The sequence below is a fragment of the Uranotaenia lowii genome, chromosome 3 (assembly GCF_029784155.1).
Source record: "Uranotaenia lowii strain MFRU-FL chromosome 3, ASM2978415v1, whole genome shotgun sequence".
Taxonomy (NCBI): Eukaryota; Metazoa; Arthropoda; class Insecta; order Diptera; family Culicidae; genus Uranotaenia; species Uranotaenia lowii.
In genome coordinates this window covers 326552128-326572226 of record NC_073693.1, presented here as the reverse complement: position 1 = coordinate 326572226, position 20099 = coordinate 326552128, and the positions used below count along the sequence as shown (strand labels likewise).

At 43.9% G+C, this 20099-nt stretch overlaps 1 protein-coding gene across 4 annotated transcripts in view; it reads left to right on the top strand.

The window, feature by feature from the left end:
- LOC129756901 (protein fem-1 homolog CG6966) overlaps positions 1-9031 on the top strand; it is a 200763-nt gene extending 191732 nt beyond the window's left edge. For all 4 annotated transcript variants that reach the window (XM_055753952.1, XM_055753950.1, XM_055753949.1 and 1 more), the window contains one exon: positions 6325-9031. In XM_055753952.1, the coding sequence (XP_055609927.1) occupies positions 6325-6510 (186 nt within the window). In that variant the 3' untranslated portion in view covers positions 6511-9031. The remainder of the gene's footprint in view (positions 1-6324) is intronic.
- The last annotated feature ends 11068 nt before the right edge of the window (positions 9032-20099 follow it).

Below are 20099 nucleotides of genomic sequence, written 5' to 3'. Positions count from 1 at the left end.
TAATACAGCCAGAGCAGATGACAGACGAATCAAGAGGACAACTTGGAATGAATAGACGAGTTAAGAGGACAATATGGGCGTTTTGATTACAATTTCAAGCGTGTTGAGAGGACAGCTGAAAATAGAAAGGAAGTTTGAGAACCACCTAAGAATATTGACTAAATCCAAACAATTTGAGAGAACAGGTTGAAATTGAAAGGTGAGTTGAGAGGACAGCCTATGCGTTCTGGTTACAATTCCAAGCGAACTAAAATTATAAGGCGAATTGAAATTATCTGAGAGTTGACGCGTATTTCAAGCTCTTAACTCGCTCGACAGCTTGAAAGTGAAAAGCGAGTTATTAGAATAGGACAATCTAAGTGTTTTGAATATGATTTCAAGGTAGTTTAAAGGACAGCTCGAAATTTAAATGCGAGTTGAGAGTACCGACAAGCGAAATGAAAGGACAGCTTGGAACTGTACGGTGAATTTCGAGGAACGCCTGAGAATATTGAAGTCCTTATCGAGAAATTTTTCGTGGTGCGAGAGTGTCGATGTCTTCTAGGTCGCCACACCGCGCAACGTTATAGCGTCCTGCAAATCGGGCTTAAGGTTCCGATATTAACTGTCGAGGAAATGAAAGCTGGTAAAATTGATATTGTGAATTTGAATGAACCATTTCCTTAGTTTAATATTCCGCCAGTCAAAATAGATTACGATGGAACCAAACCACCATCATGTAGGAACATTTTTATTAACGTGTCAGCACCATTAAAACCACTGGTTGAAGAGCGACTTACTCAGCTCATGTCTACTGATATAATCGAGAAAGTAACAAACGATATGGATACCTCCTTTTTTTCGTCAATTATAGTAGTTCCAAAAAGGAGCGATGGCATTCGTCTCGTCATTGACCTGAGAGCCCCTAACCGCTACATTCAGCATGCCAACTCTAGAGGAAATCTTAGCTGATCTTAACGGACCAAAGTGGTTTTCGACCATTGATCTTGAGAATGCTTTCTTCCATATCGAAATCGACGAAAATTCAAGACACCTGACGAACTTCTTTACAGAGTTCGATATGTTCCGATGCAAAAGACTTCCCTTTGGCTTGACAAATTCGCCTGACATCTTTCAAGAGGTGATGCAAAGAATTATACTGGAAGGCTGTAAAGGAACGAAGAATTACTCGGATGATATCCTAATTTATGGGAAATCCAAAGAAGAACACAATCGCAACCTCGAAATGGCTTTTTCTAGACTGTATGAACACAATGTCAAAATCAATTAAAAAAAAACAGTCTTTAATAGTCAAGTGGTTGAATTAAACTAACGGATTCAGGTTGGAAAGTGGGAGATGAGAAACTGGAAGCAATTCGTAACTTCAGGAGACCAGAAAGCTGTTCCGAAGTGAAAAGCTTTTTGGGAATAATCACGTTTGCTGATAAATTCAAAACCCATAGAGCACCTAAGGAATCTAGCTAAAGCAGATACGTTTGTTTGGACTGATAATCACGAGAAAGAATTTGTATACCTGAAGTATCTGGAAGCACTGAATACCATAAACAAATTAGGCTACTATAGCCCGACGGACCGTATCGAGCTTTTTGTGGATGCTTACCTATTGGACTTGGTGCTGTCTTCGTCCAATACAATCAGCAAGAAGTTCCCCTCATTATTGCTTGCGCTTCAAAAGCTCTAAGCACCGCAGAAAAACGATACCCGCAGACTCACAGAGAGTTTTTAGCAGTAGTTTGGGGTGTAGAGCGCTTCTCCTTTTATTTAGTAAACCGTTCATTTGCTAACGAATTCATTTTCAATGGACATCATCGAATTGGCAAGAGAGCAGTATCTAGGGCTGAGGCCTGGGCGCTGCGTCTACAGCCGTATGACATGCATATTGAAAGAGTTTCGGGAAAGCAATGCATGGCTGATGCCTTGTCAAGATTAGTTCAAAAGACGCAGAATACACCTTTCGAAGAGGATAGTGAAAGCCACTTTCTTTACGCGTTGGATGCTGGATCTATGGAAATTACTCTTGGTGAGATTGAATCAGCCGCTGACCAAGACCAAGAAATAACCCAGATTCGAGATGCAATGAACACTGGGATTTGGCCACAGGGTCTTAAGAAGTTTGAATGCCATAAAAATAACCTACATCATGTGGGGTCACTCATTTCTAAAGACGAACGAATTATTTTACCAACAGCCCTTCGACAAAAAGCATTGGCTTCAGCTCATAGTGGTCACGTGGGTGAAGCCGCAATGAAGCGGATTCTGCGTGAGTATTTGTGGTAGCCAGGAATGGCCACAGAAGCCATCAAATATGTAAAAAGCTGTAACACCTGTACCATGCTTGCTAGGAAAATCCACCAATTCCACTATCGAATAGAGAAATGCCTTGGGAGATACTTCAAATTGACTTTCTGCCACTCCCTGGAGTTGATTCTGGTGAGTTTCTAAAAGCCATTGATACATATTCTCGTTACCTCTCAGTTGCTGAAATGAGAAAAACGGACGCAGAATCTACAAACTTGGCTTTGATGGAGATCTTTAAGCTATGGGAACTACCGAAGGCGTTTGAATAAGGAAATCGATATCACTTAATCCGCAGTCTAATGGAGCGGTGGAGCGCCAAAATCATGGACTGATAAAAGCTGTTTCGGCTGCAAGAATCGACGGTAGAAATTGGAAAGCAGCCATCCGGAAAAATGGATCTCGAACAGAAACGTAGCGCTGTGGTTGCCTTGTTCCTAGCTGGCAAACGGCAGAAAGACATATTCGTGAGCTATCCGATATAAGTGTGTGCAGTAGTTTCGTATACCGTACAGTCAAAAGATACCTGGAGAACGAAAGTGCCAAAAAACGGTATGGTAAGGGACGCCAACCTACTGTGGTGACACCTGCCAAGGCGAAGATCGTCAAGAAGCGCCTTAAGAGAAATCCTCGTCGTAGTGCCACTAAATTGGCAAAGGATCTCAACATATCGGATCGAAGTCTACGTCGGATCCTGAAAGATAAACTTCAGATCAAGCCCTACAAGATCCAAAAGGTTCAAGACCTTACGGTGAAGCAGAAACAAGAACAGGTAAAAAGAGCGAAGGCGCTGCTGAAGAGGGCCGCGGAAGGAAGGTGGTTGAAGAATATCGTGGTTACCGACGAGATCAGCAGTTCGTGAATAAGCAGAACGACAGAGTTTGGTTGCCAGACAGATCACGAAGCCATGCCGACTTGCTGACGGCCACCCGGCGGCAGAAATCAGCATCGATGAAGCTTTGAGCCGGAATCACCCGTGATGGCCGGACTCCGCTGGTTTTTGTCCCTGAAGGAGTGAAGATCAACCAAAATACATATCGGTAACTAGTTCTACAGAATGTCGTCGAAACGTGGGCACGTCGACATTTTGGTTCCAGAGATTGGGTTTTCCAATAGGACTCGGCGCCGGCTCACAAAGCGAAGAAAACTCAACTTTGGATTGCGCAACATTTTCCAGGGTTCATCTAGAGCTCCGAGTGACCGGCGAGTTCGCCAGACCTGAACCCTATGGAGTTCGCTGTTTGAAGTTTGTTGGAGGCCGAAGTCTGCTCTAAGAAACACGAAGGTGTGGAGGTCCTGAAGCGACATCTCGTGGCAGCCTGGGATAAAATACCACAAGAACACATGCGGGCCTCATACGATACGTTCCTCGGCCGTCTGCGGCGAGTGGTTAAACTCAAGGGCGAATAAGTCGAACTTTACCAGTGAATTTTGAAAAAGTTATTTGTTTTCAAGAGAATTTGAAATGAAAAGTTAGATAGATACGACCCATTTTTCGGCATCGACTGCCATTCTCGGCCACCATACCCTTAGGATACTCTTCAGTTTTGCTATTCTGGAGTGACTATCATGTGCCAGCGACAAAGTCCGTTCTTTCAGGGTTTCTGGTATTACTGCGCAACCATTCTTCATTCTAACGAAACGATGACTTGTTGGAGTACTGTATCCTTCTTCGTAGCTTCTGGCTTGTTAACTCACCGAAATTATTGATATGCGCAGGCAGCAAGGCCTAGGAAACTGCGAAGTTCAGAAATTGTACTCGGAGAGCGAAAGTTTTTTTATTTACTAATTTTCGCTTAATCCGCTTGGAAGCCATGCTCGTCCAACTCATGTCTAAGAAGTTTGATGCGAGTCCTCTCATATTCGTATTTGGCGCTATTAAGCGTCAGATTATTGAAGCGCAAAATTTTTAAGTCCCCGGCAGGTGTTCGTTCTAAGTTGCTCGATAAAAGCCGCAAAGATAAGCACGTCGTCAATGCAGATTATGTCATTCTTCTCATTCCCGAGGATGCGGGACATTTCCCTCTGTAATATTTCAGGAGCGCAATTGACTCCGAACATTAGCCGAGTGAAACGGTACATTCCGTTTTCCATCAACGCACATAACAATTAACCACGCGGACTCCCGTCGATGCACACTTTGGAAAATCATGCGGAGCCCCATCAAAGCACACAAAAATAAACCACGCGGATTCCCGTCGACGCACACTTTGGAAAATCATGCGGACTCCCGTCGACGCACACTGTATCTAATCATGCGGATTCCCGTCGACGCATGCTGTGATCAAACAAATTCTCATTGATGCCACTTTCGTAAGAAAAAAAACTAACACATTATGCGGACTTCCGTCATCAGAAGGAAGCGGACTCCCGTCGCCGCCATTTTTGCAATGCTGACTCCCGTCTACGCATTCCTGAATGGCAAGGGAATTCCTTCATTTTCTTCCAAAATTCCGCTGCATCCTAACTTACCGTAAAGGAAACACGTCTGGTCTGTCCGGCGTCTAGAATGCGAAAGAGGACGAATTCGATCGGATGTCGCCCTCGTGGTCTGTTTGGTTCATCAGTGTATGTGTGTCGTATGAGGGATATGTTGCAGGATTCGATGTCATATTAATGTCACAGCAGGGGTGTATCGCATCCTCACAGCTTCAATCCTCTCCAATGTAGAGTCTAAACTTGATGACTAAACTTGATGTATTTCTTTCAATTTTGCATTTAAAAAACCTGAACAACCCTCATTTTGAAGATGTGTGTGTGTGTAGAATGTTGCTCCTATTTTGATTTTAGAATTCACTCTTCAGTTGTCAAAATACCGTCAAATACGTTGTCAAATCAACCGTTACAAATGTAATTAAAGTGTTTGGGGACCGTTTGTCGACAGCCAGGAAGTCTGGATCTGAGGGAAATCGAAAACCGGAAGCCGCTGAGACGACAAAGAGAGTTGCCGGTAGTTTCAAGGGAAACCCTAACCTCTCTCTCCGAGATGCCGTAAATAAGCTGGGTGTATCGTCTACAACCGTGCATCGAGCCAAAAAACGAGCCGAACTATCAACTTACAAGAAGTTAGTGACTCCAAATCGCGATGATAAACAAAATACGACGGCCAAAGCGCGATCCCGGAGGCTGTACACGACGATGCTGAAGAAGTTTGACTGCGTGGTAACCTACGTCAAAGCCGATTGCAAGCAGTTTCCGGGACAGGAGTTTTATACGGCAAAAGGAAGGGGAAAGGTAGCAGATATTTTCAAGCACATGAAATTGTCAAAGTTTGCGAAAAAATATCTGGTTTGGCAAGCCATCTGTACCTGTGGATTGAAAACCAGCGTTTTCATAGCTTCCGGGACTGTCAACCAAGAAATTTACGTGAAAGAGTGTTTGAATAAACGTCTGCTGCCTTTCCTGAAGAAACACGGTTGTTCCGTACTGTTTTGGCCGGATTTGGCATCTTGCCATTACGGTAAAAAGGCCATGGAGTGGTACGCCGCCAACAACGTGCAGGTGGTTCCCAAGGACAAGAACCTTCCCAACACGCCAGAGCTCCGCCCAATTGAGAAATACTGGGCGATTGTCAAGCGGGACCTAAAGAAGACCAAAAAAACTTCTAAGGACGAGCAGCAGTTCAAGGCAAACTGGCTTTTTGCGGCGAAGAAGGTGGATAATGTGGCTGTACAAAATATGATGGCAGGGATTAAGCGTAAGGCCCGGCAATACGGATTTCGAAAAGGGAAAGCGTAACTGAATATTTTTCCTGAATTTTATACTAATTAAACTTGAAAAAAAAATTTAATATGATCTTTTAAATAAACTATTTTACCGATTTACACGGGTTTTCCCTTGACCAAATTTTGACCGTATCACCCTTTACAACGATTGGATATCATATTCATAATTTCAAAGTGAGACGAGAGTATTTTTGCTCCATCAGGCGACCCACAGGGAAGCAACTTAAGACCCTCCATTTTTCAAGTTACTTACCATCATCGAATCAAAGTATTGATCGCTTTTTTTTCTCTCCTTCCAACACAGGACACCAAAAACCTGGACGGCGACACGTTCGAGACGCTGTTGCAGAACCAACGGTTGCACGAGTTGGTCAACCCAGTCCGGTACACCCGGCTGTCCTGTCTGGCCGCCCGAGTCATCCAGCGGCACCGGATCCCATATCACCGGGAGGTGCCCCGGTGCCTGTACGAGTTCATCGATTCCCACTAAGACGGGTGCTTTCGTTTTCCTTTTTTTTTCGGTTCAGTTCTTCTTCAGTTCATTAACTCTAGCTAGTAGGTACTTCGGTTCAGTTTAGTCAGAAGCTGAAGAGCGTGGAGAAAGCTTTAGCTTTAGTTCATCATCCCCGTGTGTGTTCGGCCGCGGCATTTTTTTAAATCACAAAATACACACATTACAGTACAGTACTAGAAGTAGTAGAAAACACACACCTGTACTAGGTTTAGTTCCGTGCTTGGAGCAATTACTGAGCTGCCATTTTTTGGAAGGGTAAGATCAACTTCTGTCCTTTGGGGGAAGAGAGATTCTGCCTGGAAAGTTTTTTTGGGAACCCAACTATTAATAACACCAGCTAAGAGGATATCAGCTACCGATTTGAGCGAGCAATTCAAAACGGGTTAGAGTGATTAGTTGGTCGAGAGTAATCCCTTGACAAAATTTTTTTTTTGGAGTCGAAATTGCAGAGTTACACGAAAGACAAGCGCTCACAGCTTTAGCCAAGAAGGTTCCATTCCTTAGCCAATGGGGCAGTTCGATTGACGGAGCGTGTTTCGGTTTTGGTTTTAAGACTACTTCTGGCTTCGTCGAAAATTGCAGGCAGTTCTTCCTTTGTCCCAAAAATGAGAATGTTCCTCGACCCTTCCGGTCTCTAAAGTTAGTTAGGTGAAAACACAATCAGTTGTTGATTTGTGACTACAGTGTGAGAGAGATTTGCGTAAGTGCTTTTCAAACGCCCCGTATTCTTGTGATTAAAATATTTCATACCCTATTAGTTTGAGTGCTGAGAATGCCTAAATTTCACACCTTCGAAATAGAGAGAGATTAAGAGATTGCAAAACATGCGAAACAAGCGGTGATAGATTAGTAATCAATAGGTGGATAAGTTTTTAAAAACAACAAAACACACCCTAGTATTAAGGTACACACAACTATTATGTTTGTTCGATGACTCCTTCAGTGCTCAGTCAAAGTCCACTCAAGAGTAGCGTCAAAACGCAATGAATTTCTCAGTCAGTGTGTCGAACGATCGATCTAGGTTTGAGCGTATCGCTGAAAGTATTGGAAGCTACTCTGTTTACTAAACGTTTAAGCTACAGATTTCTCTCACCATGTAACTCCCCTCGAAGAAAGTAGGACTGTGAAGCAAACACAAAAAATCGAAAATTGTAAAAAGCCACCCCTGGAAGAATAAAATTAAAAAAAAAAAACAGTCGGATCACTTGTGCTAATCCAAAAGTCATTGGAGCGTTTTTTTCTATCTCTCGTAGACCAATAATTGAAGTAGCCACTCGAGGGGGAGACGCAGAGATCGATGTCGTTCATTAGAAAATGTTGCAAAAATCAATCCACCACTAAGATAGGAAAAATGAAACAATAGATTACACGTTACAATCGCCTAATCCTACATGTAGTAGTACCTAAATATCAAATCAATCGTAACTTCATTTCATTAGCAGAAGATTTTTAACTGTTAGAAAATCGTGGCTCTTCATAATTAATGAAAACGTGTTCTCAACGTGATATCACTTGAATAGGTGAATAGGAGAAACGTCTTTTCGCAAAACGTGTTCGGATCAAACAAATCTTACTATCGAATAATCACCACCCACCCACATAATATTGTTGAATCGTTTTGGGTGTTCCATATCATCTGCTGACAAATCAATTACTAGCCCCCCACAACAACAAAAAACACGACGACGCAGAGCATAAAGAAACCCGCGGATGTGACGGGTTTTTAGAATTTAATCGTTTAAGAGCTACCCCCCATCCCATATTAACACGTTCGTCGCCCAAAAAAAATCTCAGAGCATGAAAGTAAAGCGAGAGAGCTTCAGATTTACAACGCGTGGCAGAACTGAGCGGCAACCTTGCTTAAGAGAGCCGTCACCCATATATGGGTGACGTGGCGACGAACGTGTTAATGGAACAAACAACAGTGTAGTTGAAAAGTATAAGATTATCGATTGAATCAACCCCCTTAGGCGACAAGTAGCAAATTTGAAATCATTCAAAAACGATCCTCCTTTTCTTCTAGAATGTTCTATCGAAAATTTGATTGACATTGAACAGGAGGAAAAAGAACAACTTAAATGTTTCCCGTGCGCGTTGATGGAAGTTCGTTCATTGTTGTATTATCTAAAATGGAAAAGGATCGCTTCATTCGATGCTGAAAGTAGGATAGCTTAAACGGAAAGAAACGCAGACGCCCTTTTCTAAGGGATTGTTAGTTGTGGTGGCGCCCAGTTTAGTTGGGAGTATGGGCAGGAAGGAGGACACTTATAGGTATATTTACGCGAAGTGTTGATCAGTGTGAACGAAGATTGATAAAAATCATGATAATGGAAAACAGGAACAAACATGTGGCTCTATTACGATAATGTACCCCCTACTATTACCTACTATTACAACAAACTACAACCGCTACTACTATCCTCTAAATAGTGGAAAATATTATTATTATTATATACAACAATTTGAAGCGAAACACATAAAACAAGAAAAATAAAAAACGATGAAAAAACTGATTTGATTATGCTTTCGGTAGAACAAACGAAAAGAAAATTTCGTACGATCTTTTCGTCATTTCGGTGAAGAAGAATTATATTATTTTTCCGAAGGAATTTCAGTTCAATCTGTGCATGGGTCTAATTCTGAAGTCCGAAATCCAAACCTTCAATTTGAATTCAATTGAATCAAAATCAGAAATCTGAAATAAAAATTTTAAACCTCAATCTCTACGTACCCATATTTGTAAATATTTACAGTTAGGTTTTATTACACGGTTTTTTACACGGCTTTTTTACGCGGTTTTCGGGAATAACGCGGATTTCGGAATTCACGTGGTATTTGAGAGAAAAATTCTTTTCAAAGGAAAACACAGGAACAGGAAATCTTTTTTAGACCTGAGACTTAAGGCATGAGACAAGAGACATGAGACTTGAGACGTGAGACCTGAGACTTGCGATCTAAGATCTGAGACATGAGATAGAAACATGAGACTTGAAACCTGAGACATGAGTCTTGAGATCTAAGACCTGAAACCTGAGATTTGAAATCTAAGAACTGAGATATGATACCTGAGACATGATACTTGACCTGAGATAAAAAAAATTAAATTTGAGTCATGAGAAGTTTTCATTGAGACCTGAGACCTGAGTTCTGAGACCTGACACATGGGACTTGAGAAATGAGACCTGAGATCTTTTTTTAATTTTTTTTTGGTTACCCAAGTGGTAGATTCGAAGAAGGAATTTTACGAATCGGTACCAAGGCACGTCGAGTGCCGTGTCTCCCGAAAACCCATCTGGGTCCATGGAAAAAATGGGTCGACTCGTTATATACTCATCCGTATATACATACGCCCTAAACTCCACCTGGGCCTCCGGCCATATCCTTAACCAGTAACTGCCCTAAGGCAATACCTCAGAAGGGGATCTAATTCACGCGCTATATGTGCTACTTATGCAACACTCGCTTAAAAGTTCTTATTTAAATTAAATATCATCCTGACCGGCCGAGGTCACCTTCACGTCCTGGTCCGAGCAGCTACGCTGATTGTTTAGCGTAGTTCATTTGATAGCTTCGGACTCATTAAGCTTAGTAAAGTGAAGTTACGTTATCCTACGGCGATCGCACGTTTTTCTTCAAATCTTGGACAATAGAATACCACGTGTTCGGGTGTCTCGTCCACGTCACCGCATGTTAGGCAGACCGGCGAGGCCACATGCCCGAACCTGTGGTGATCCTTCATGAAGCATCCATGACCAGCCAGGAATTGCGTCATGTAGAAATCCACTTCGACATGTTTTCTCTCCATCCACTCCTGGGCATTTGGGATCAAACGATGGGTCCACCTTCCTCTTTCAGAGCTGTCAGCCAGCTGCTGCCAGTTGGCCATGGAGCGATCTCTGGCTTGTGTTCTCACGTTTTGCGTGCCTCCACCAACAAAACCGAGATGGGCACTCCCACTACAACGCATGCAGCCTCCGACGATACGGTGCGGTATGCACTGATGATCTGGAAATTCATTCGTCTTTGTACACTGTTCAGCTTCTGCTGGTTACACTTGAAGTTAAGACCAGATTTTCAGGCCGCCCCTCCGTACCGAAGGATTGGCGAAACCACACCCGAAATTATTGCGCACATACTCAACGTGGTAATCCTGTCTGTTTGCGGTGAAATCAGGTTTGATATCAGGACCATCTCGGTTTTGTGGTGAGCTAACTGCAAACTCTTGGAGTGCATCCAGCTCTCTACCGCTTCTACAGCCTCTGAAGCCTTAGCTGGACGATTTCTGTTGAGTAACCCGTGTCGCTAGTAGCACGACGTCGTCCGCGAAACCAACCAACTTTACTCCCTCTGGCAGGCTCAATGTCAGCGCCTCATTGTACGAAATATTCCACAGAACCGGGCCCAGTATCGACCCTCGCGGTACTCCAGCTGTAACATCCCTTCCCTGAAATCCTTCGCTCGTCATGTATAGTAGCTTGCGGTTCTGGAAATAGCTTCCCACTAATTTGCAGAGATATTTCGGTATCCTCATTTTTATAAGCGAAGAAGCAAGCGCTGCCCAGCTGACAGTATTGAAGGTGTTGCGCACGTCCAATGTTACTACCGCACAAAAATGGTCCCATTTTCTCTTCTTGAATCTGGCTTTATCAGCCGTTTCGATGACAGTTCGAATGGCGTCGACTGTGCATCGCCCTTTTCGAAAGCCGAATTGATTGTTGGACAATCCGCCTTCGCCCTCGGTGTTCTGCTGGATACGATTCAAGATCACCTTTACCAGAACCTTTCCAACCGTATCCAGTAGACATATTGGCCTGTATTTCGATGGTTTCCCCAATGGCTTTCCTGGTTTGGACAGCAGAACCAGCTTCTGCCGTTTCCAAATTTCTGGAAACATCCTTTCCTCAATACAAATTTGCAGTGACGATTGGAATATTTCGGGAAATTCCATAATCGCGGCCTTAACTGCTATGTTGGATACCATCTGGACCCGGAGCCTTTTCCAGCTAAAGGGATTTTGCGATGTCGCGCAGTTCTTCCAACAATATTAACTCCTCCTCGCTCGTATCCCAGCCGTACGGGACTTCGGCTAGCTATTGATATTATGTTGAGGGAACAGCTCTCTTGTGATTTCCCTCAGTTTGTTGAGGCACATTTTAGGTGGTGTGCTATCGCTTTTTGCCATGTAGGCATCACCCCATGGTCGGTCATTGACATCAAGACAAAGTTTCCTTAAACATGCCCTTTTACTCTCTTTAATTGCCTTGCAGTGGTTTCTTTTGCATTTTTGAAAAGCGACCTACGCTCGTCTCTCTCCGTTTGAGTTCGTGCGCTCTGCATGTTTCGTCTAGCACAAAGGCACGCAAATTCGCGATTTTCTCAGTCCATCAATAAACTGGTGGATGTGGAATTTTACGATAAGCTCTCCTCTTTATTGCTGCGTAACAAGTACATGTGATTACTTTCGTCAGGTTTTCCGCCGACAAGTTAGACAGGTTTTGCTCCCACTACAACACCTCGACAAAGACATTCCGGTCAAATTGTTTTGTCCTCCAGCGTCGTTCACCTGCCACTATCTCTCCTCTGACTGACTGTGCACTCTTACCCTCTCGATAGAGGATCGCAAAGTGATCGCTGTGAGTATAGTCCTCGCTCACCCTCCAGTTACTTGTCCATCTGGGACTAACAAATGTATTACCTATAATGTATTCCAGTCTCTTTCTATGGTTGGTCCTAGTATTACCTACGTTCGCCAGGTCTACATTCAGCCTTGCTTCAAGTAGAATCTGTCCTTGTGGCGAAGTGTGGAAGACCGGAAGTTGGGACGATCGGATAAGATTAGATACGCGACTATCTCGTGTAACAAGTAAAAGCAGAATGTATTATATCGTCGTATAATAGAAATAGCACTGTTCATGTCTGTCGATAAAACACTAGTGCTGCCAGTTGGCAGTCGATGAAACAGTTGATGTATGTCGAACCATTAGGGTGGTTCAACACTCCTCCTCAGCGCTGATTTCATGGATGCCGATAGCCTCCCGGAGTCGTCGAAGTTTAACAGCTGGAAGCGGCTTGGTTAACAGGTCAGCTTCCATGTTCTCGGTAGGGCAATACTCCAGTCGAACCTTACCGTCTCGAATCATGTCCTTCACGAAATTGTATTTCGTATCGATGTGCTTGGATTTCTTTTCCGTTCGGCCTTCCTGGGTGAGTGCGATACAACTCTGGTTGTCCTCTTTCACGATGATGGGATAACGGATTGGTTCACCGAGATCCTCAAGAAGTTTGAATACATATTTAACTTCTTGAAGGCACTCCGCCAGGGAATATACTCAGCTTCAGTACTGGATAGAGCCACACATGTTTGCTTATGGCACCCCCATCCAATAACGCCACCACCAAACTTAAACAGAAATCCAGAGTTTGATTTTCTGTCGCTGACGTCACCTGCCCAATCAGCGTCCACCGAACATTCCAAATTCCGCTCATCGTATCCCAAGCATAATTCGACGTTCAACGTACCCCTGATGTAACGGAGAATACGTTTTGCTTCACACCAATCAGCCTCAGTCGGATTCTGCACACGCCGCCCCAGAATCGAAGTAGCGATCGAAATATCTGGACGGCTTGTCACGGCTGCATACAACAAAATTCCAACAAGTCGGCGGTACTGATCACCGGTTTCTAGCGGCTTGCTTGACTCCTCCTTTTGTTGTAGAAAGCCAACATCCATGGGTACTTTGGATGGCTTAGCTTGCGTCATTCCGAACTGCTCTAGGACCCGACTCAAATAGGCCCGCTGGTTTATACGGAATCGGCCATTCTCGCATCGAATTTGGATACCAAGGAAAAATTTCAAATCACCCATAACTGACAGTTTGAAATGTTTTTCCAGATTGTTGGCCACAGCTGCAAACTCGCCTTCGGTGTTGCAAATCACTATGACGTCATCAACGTAGATGAGTATAAACTCGTACTTGCCATACTTAAGGACATGGTCGATTTCCTTGTTCCAGATTCTCACCGCCTGTTTGAGACCGTAAAGGCTCCGACGTAATCTGCAAACCATTTTGGGATTTTTGCTGCCGTATCCCGGAGGCTGCAGCATGTAAATCTCCTCCTTAAGCTGCCCGTAGAGGTAAGCAGTTTTGATGTCTAGATGTTTTGCTAACATTCTCCTGCGGCTCGCTATAGATAAAGCCAAACGAAATGTTATTTGACGCACAACGGGAGCAAAAACCAAATCATATTCGGTCCCATATTTTTGGCAAAACCCTTGGGCGACAAGACGGGCTTTATATCGCACCAAATTCCCGTTTTCGTTAGTTTTACACTTGTAAATCCACTTGCAGCCTATAGCGCGGTGAGTTTTCGGCAACTCCGTCAACTCCCACGTCCCGTTTTCGTAATGAGATTGCATCTCATCATCCATCGCTGCTATCCACTCGGCTCGCTGAAGACTAGACATAGCTTCCTGGTATGACTTCGGCTCAACGTAAGCTTGTTTCACCGAAAACACTTCTTCATCATACCGTACTGGCGGTACACCCGCCGTCGAACGTGTGGTACGGCGAACCACTGGCTGCTGTTGATTTTCGTTGGATGCTTGCTCACTTTCGTCATCATTTTCCCAAATTTCACGCAACCAACCAGCTTCTTCACTATTCCAGAAATCTTCTTGCTCAAGGGTGCTATCCCACCCGTGAAATTCTTCATCCGAGCTTTGTACACTTTCACTTTCCATTATCGGAGGAGAACCGCCTGTTCCCAAACTCACTTCAATTTCTTGGAAATCACTTTTTGTATCACTTATTGTTATTTCTGGACTGCCATCATTTTCGATGAATCGAACATCACGACTGATGGTGATAGCTGCACTACGAGGATTCAGCAAACGATACGCTTTGTGTTCGTCTGAGTACCCCACAAACACTAATTTGGTAGCTTTTGCACTCATCTTCTTTCGTTTCGTCGGTGGCACCAAGACATACGCACTACATCCAAAAATCCGGAGATGAGCTAAATCAGGCACACGGCCAAACCAGAGCTCAAATGGTGTGCGTGCAGCGGCTGATGTTGGCAAACGGTTTTGCACATAGCAGGCAGTGTTGATCGCTTCTGCCCAAAACTTTTTCGCTAACCCAGACTCTTCCAACATGCATCGTGCCATCTCACACAACGAACGGTTTTGACGTAGAATTACGTCTTACGGCAACACTATAGGGGGGCAAATTGAAATTTGCGAACGGATCTCGCGTCACGAAAAACGCCTCTTTCAAAGACATCCTATCTAAAGGATTATGACGTCATCACCAACGCCTGCTTTGATGGGTTTTTGTTTTCCTTTCCTACGAGAGGTATAAAACAAAGGGCTCTTTAGTCGACTCGGTTTCAGTTTCGCTTTGCCCGTCGAGGTGAACAGAGTTCGCTGCTCTTTCGATCGGTGTTTGGACCCCACCAGTGGTAATCCTACACCGATATCGATAAGCAGTTCTGTTCACTAGTGCAGCAGCATGGACCAGCTTGAAGCAGCCAGCAGCGGAGACGATCAGCGGCTGCTGAGCCGACCAGTTGTGGAGAGCTCCAGTGGAGGAGGGCCTCGGTGGCAGAGAGAGATAAAGGAAGCGAATGTTATTCCTGCCCACTTTGAATAACTTCGATGTTGTGTATTGTGAGATGTGTTGTGTAATCAATGTGCGTGTGTTTTGTGAAGCTTATGGTGTGTGCAGTGTGTAATGATTATTGCGTGTCATAATCAGCACACACCATACTTCTCCCACACGCTCAAAGTTTACACAAAGCAGCAATTATACAGGGTTGCCAGCGAACCGGAAAAACGGGGAAGTACCATGGAATTTCATCGCATCCCCGGGAAACCGGGAAGTTCGGAACATAACCGGGAAATTTTCATGTTTGCAATGCATGTATTTTGGCAACGTGCGTTGATGTGGTGCAAAATTGGCAATTTCTGACGAAAAAAAATTTTTTCTGACGAAAAGAATCTTTATTTCGCCAGAAAAAGATGACGCATACATACCAACATACACACTCCAAGCGACGCATACTCACACACACACACACACACACACACACACACACACACACACACACACACACACACACACACACACACACACACACACACACACACACACACACACACACGCACACACACACACACGCACACACACACAAACACACACACACACACACACACACACACACACACACACACACACACACACACACACACATCAAGCGACGCATACACACAACACACACACAAACGCATCATTGCAAAATTCACGACAATTTCAGTCAGCAGTTCCTCGATAGTACAGAAATAAACAGCATGATAGGAGGAAACGAGAGGAATGAAAATAAAATTTGCGACAGCAACTAAAAACCCCTGCGAAACAAACAAAAAACTTATCGTGTTGGACAAGCTGGAAGGTTTTAAAAAGCCAGCCACCATGCGATGTGAACTTCATTCGTTCGTTGGGCGTTCTCCCGTGTGGTCGCAGTAAGCGGCGACGTTTTTTGTATGCGACAAAGCAGCAAGCGAAATGATTTGAGTCAGAGGACGTGCGCTGGGAATTGTCGAGATAACTCTCGAAGGGCCGACTGCAGACCGAAGCGCAACCAGCTTTTTTTTTTCAACTTTTCAATAAATTTTGAAATGTTTCGACGGTGAAAGTTTGCACAAGCCGATAATTTCTTTCTCCATCTCTCTAAAATAAGGTTGACTGTGATAATACCACGAACAGATACCGTAGCTTACTGCGGCCACACGACGGGAAAGTGCGCTACGAAGAAATGAAACTAACACGTCGCAGTTGTCGGCCTTTTAAAACTTTCCAGCCTGTCGAACACGATGGGTTCTTTGGTTGTTTCGTAGGGGTTTTTCGTTGCTTTTATGTTTTTATCGTAATCGTCCAATATTTTCATGTTTTCGCCTTAGAAGCAACAAATCCAGGGTACAACCAAGCTCGCCAAACGCTATCGGGTTCGATTTCAAGGATTTCTATTTGCGAACACCGAAGAACGCCACTGAAAATACAACAACCATCAGAAAACGGTCCTTTTCTGGACCACAAACTACATTAAAAGGTCCTTTTCAGGGCCACCAAACTTTTCAAGAAAGAGATTGAATACACTTGCTTCGTAATTCTACGTTTACCTGGCGGTCGTGTCTTATACTCAACCTCTTCAACTTTTTTCGTTCGGACACTCCGTTCTGTTGTGGAGAGTATGCTGCGGTGAATTGCGGACGAATTCCTTCTGCCAAGTAAAACTGTCGTAGGCACTTTCCGGAATATTCTCCACCTTGGTCCGACCGAATGGCCCGTGGCTTCCGGCCAAACTGATTCTCGGTCATCCTCACATATTCCTGGATTTTCTGAGCCACCTCCGATTTTCGCTTCAAAAAGTAAACAAAGCAAAATCGGCTAAAATCGTCGATTAACGTTACTGAGTAGCGGCATCCTCCCGGGGAAACTGGATCAATTGGGCCACATACGTCACTGTGGACGACATCCAGGACAGCACTAGAGGATTTTTCAGCAATCCGATGAAATGACGGCCTGGTCATTTTACCCTTTATGCAACTTTCGCACGTTAAAACTTTTCCACAATTAACAACATCGAATCCAGTTGCTAATTTCTTCTGCTGGATTTCATTTAACACATTCACATCTCTATGCCCCAGACGGCTATGCCAAATATGTTGGCAGTTCTTCTGATGGGCTTTTTCATTCACTTTATTCACTCGATCTTGGCAAATCCTGAGCCAATACATTTTGTCAATTTTATCACCGACCGCGATAATCGAGTTCGCGTAAATCATTTTACAACCAGTATTGTTGAATGTTGTTTGGACACCTTTCGCAGCTAACTTGCTGATCGAAATCATATTCCCTTCGAGTTCGGGCACAAACAATACATCACTCAACGTAAGCTCGATAGCTTCACCAATACTGTTCACACAATCGATTAGGTAACTACCTATACCTTCAACCGATTTTTCCGATCCGTCGGCAACAATTACACTCGAACGAGATTTACGTGAAAGCTCAACAAATAAACGTTCATCACTACACATATGTGATGTTGCCCCCGAGTCTAACAACCACAACCGAGATTCACTAGTGTGTTGGTTTGCTCGAACTTTAAACGTGAACGATTTTTTATCGTTTTCGCGCACTTTTTTCAGCTTCGGTTTACTTTTTTTCTCGCTCGTTTTCTCGGACAAAAACTTCCTGCAGTTCTTCTTCTTATGACCGGCCACTCCACAGAAATAACATGTGGCTGGCCCACGTCCAGAACTGTCCGATTTTAGAACCCGTTCGTCCACGGATTTCCCGCCGAAGAGTTTCTCGCTCTCGTCTATCAATTTAGACCTGACGAGATCCATTGTCAGCTCAACATCCGCTCGGCTTTCCAACGCTGTAGTGAGGCTGTCGAAAGCTTTCGGAAGGCTGCGGAGGATCATGGCGACTTGCATATAATCCGATAGCTTCTCACCTGAGTTTTCAAGACGTGAAAACAGATCTTCCATGCCGTATAAAAACTCCTCCATATTGTCTCCCTCTTGGTAATCCATGCTGCATATTTCCTTCAGCAGTGCCACTTTACCCGTAAGAGTAGCCTTATGGTGGTGAGATTTTAGCGCTTCCCACGTGCTTTTTGCTGTCGTTTTGGCGATTATTAAGTTATGCTGGTTGTCCTCCACCAACAAAACGATGGCTGCTCTCGCCTTAGCGTCCCCTTCAGTCCACTCTGGGGTGACCGGGTTAGGTGGAATCCCTGGCTCGACGTATGACCATGTTCCTTCTCTCAGCAGCAACATCTGAACTTTAAACGACCACGAACGATAGTTCCGGCTATTCAGCCGCGTGACACCAACTTTGGCAAAGTCCATTTTCACTCGCGAAACTTACGCTGACCGTGAAAAACTCACCACTTTCCAAATAAAAACGCGTGACACGGTAAAAACTGTTCCGAAAGGTCCCAGTGCTGAGCACATAACCTATGGCGAAGTGTGGAAGACCGGAAGTTGGGACGATCGGATAAGATTAGATACGCGACTATCTCGTGTAACAAGTAAAAGCAGAATGTATTATATCGTCGTATAATAGAAATAGCACTGTTCATGTCTGTCGATAAAACACTAGTGCTGCCAGTTGGCAGTCGATGAAACAGTTGATGTATGTCGAACCATTAGGGTGGTTCAACAGTCCTCTGGCGTTCGTAAGAGAACTACCCCATTCCTGGGCCCACGCACTGAAATCACCTGAGCACCTCGACTATCTTATCCATCGTTGTGCTAAATTTCTCCACGGTCTACCTCGGTGGAGCATAGCAGACAAATAGGATATAAGTTCATAACATCTATCAATATCTAGTAGCCTAGCTCAAACGAATAATACATCTAGCTTAAATAGCTAGATTGATATCGTCAAACTCGTCGACTCTCGACGACAGTTCGTATTTCGGCGGCTAGGCTTCGCCGCCACGAGTTTCTGGGTCTGCCTCTTCTTTGATGTCCTTCTGGACTGCCTCTCTGCAAATCTCGTTCTCATCTTTTCGCAGCGTGTTCCCAATCCATCTCCACTTACAATCCCGAATCTCGACTTGTACGGATTTGACGTTTGAGTTAAAGATTCGAATTTTCGTTCGAAGTGACATCTGACGTGAGCGCCAGCTGTTCCGGAGACTCGCAAATGCAAATCGGGCTTTTCTGATCCGGATTTCGATGTCTTTCTTGGTACCACCCTCAGGCGTTATCTGGCTACCAAGATACTGGAAGCACTCCACTTTCTCAGCTTGTTGCCCAGATACCATGAAACTGGGTGGATTTCCTGTGTTGATCTCCATCGACTTGGTCTTTCCGACATTGACTTTGAGATCTGCTGCCTTGGAGCTTTCGGAAAATTATCACGCTTAATTGTGATATTTTTCACAACCAAATTTTCCCATTGTTCAACGGAAGGGAGGGCAAGTGTTGCAACTTCCATTCATCTTATCAGCCCCCGGCACATAAAAACTTTATAAGTAAAATGCTTTAATAAAACCTTTTGTAAATTAAAAATCATCTTATCAGCATGGATCATGAAAAATTGGGACACCTCTGGATCTACCGGTAAATTTAATCAGAATAAAGGTGTCCACCGCGTCTTCTAATTCAGTCATATTACGAATCCATGCTTGACAAGATGTGTGCAGCGACCCTCTCAGGACAATGATAGTAATAACTACCATGGGAACCCAGAAAATTCAGAAAGAATTTTGAATCTCAACCTGAATCCTACATCTTAAACTGAATCTGAGTTGACATAACACAAATTTGAATCCGAACTTTCAATTTTGATTTGAAATTTAAATCTGAAATATTAAATATATAACATTTTTAAAGTAATACTTAGAAAGTAAGCAAATCTGAAACCGTTCGGATGTTTTAGAAGGGTAAATGAATTGATGGAACCGACATTTGCAAGCAACTTCGTCCAGTTTTAAAGCTAAGCAACGATACGAATTTAAATGCAAATATATATTCTAAGCTCATAACT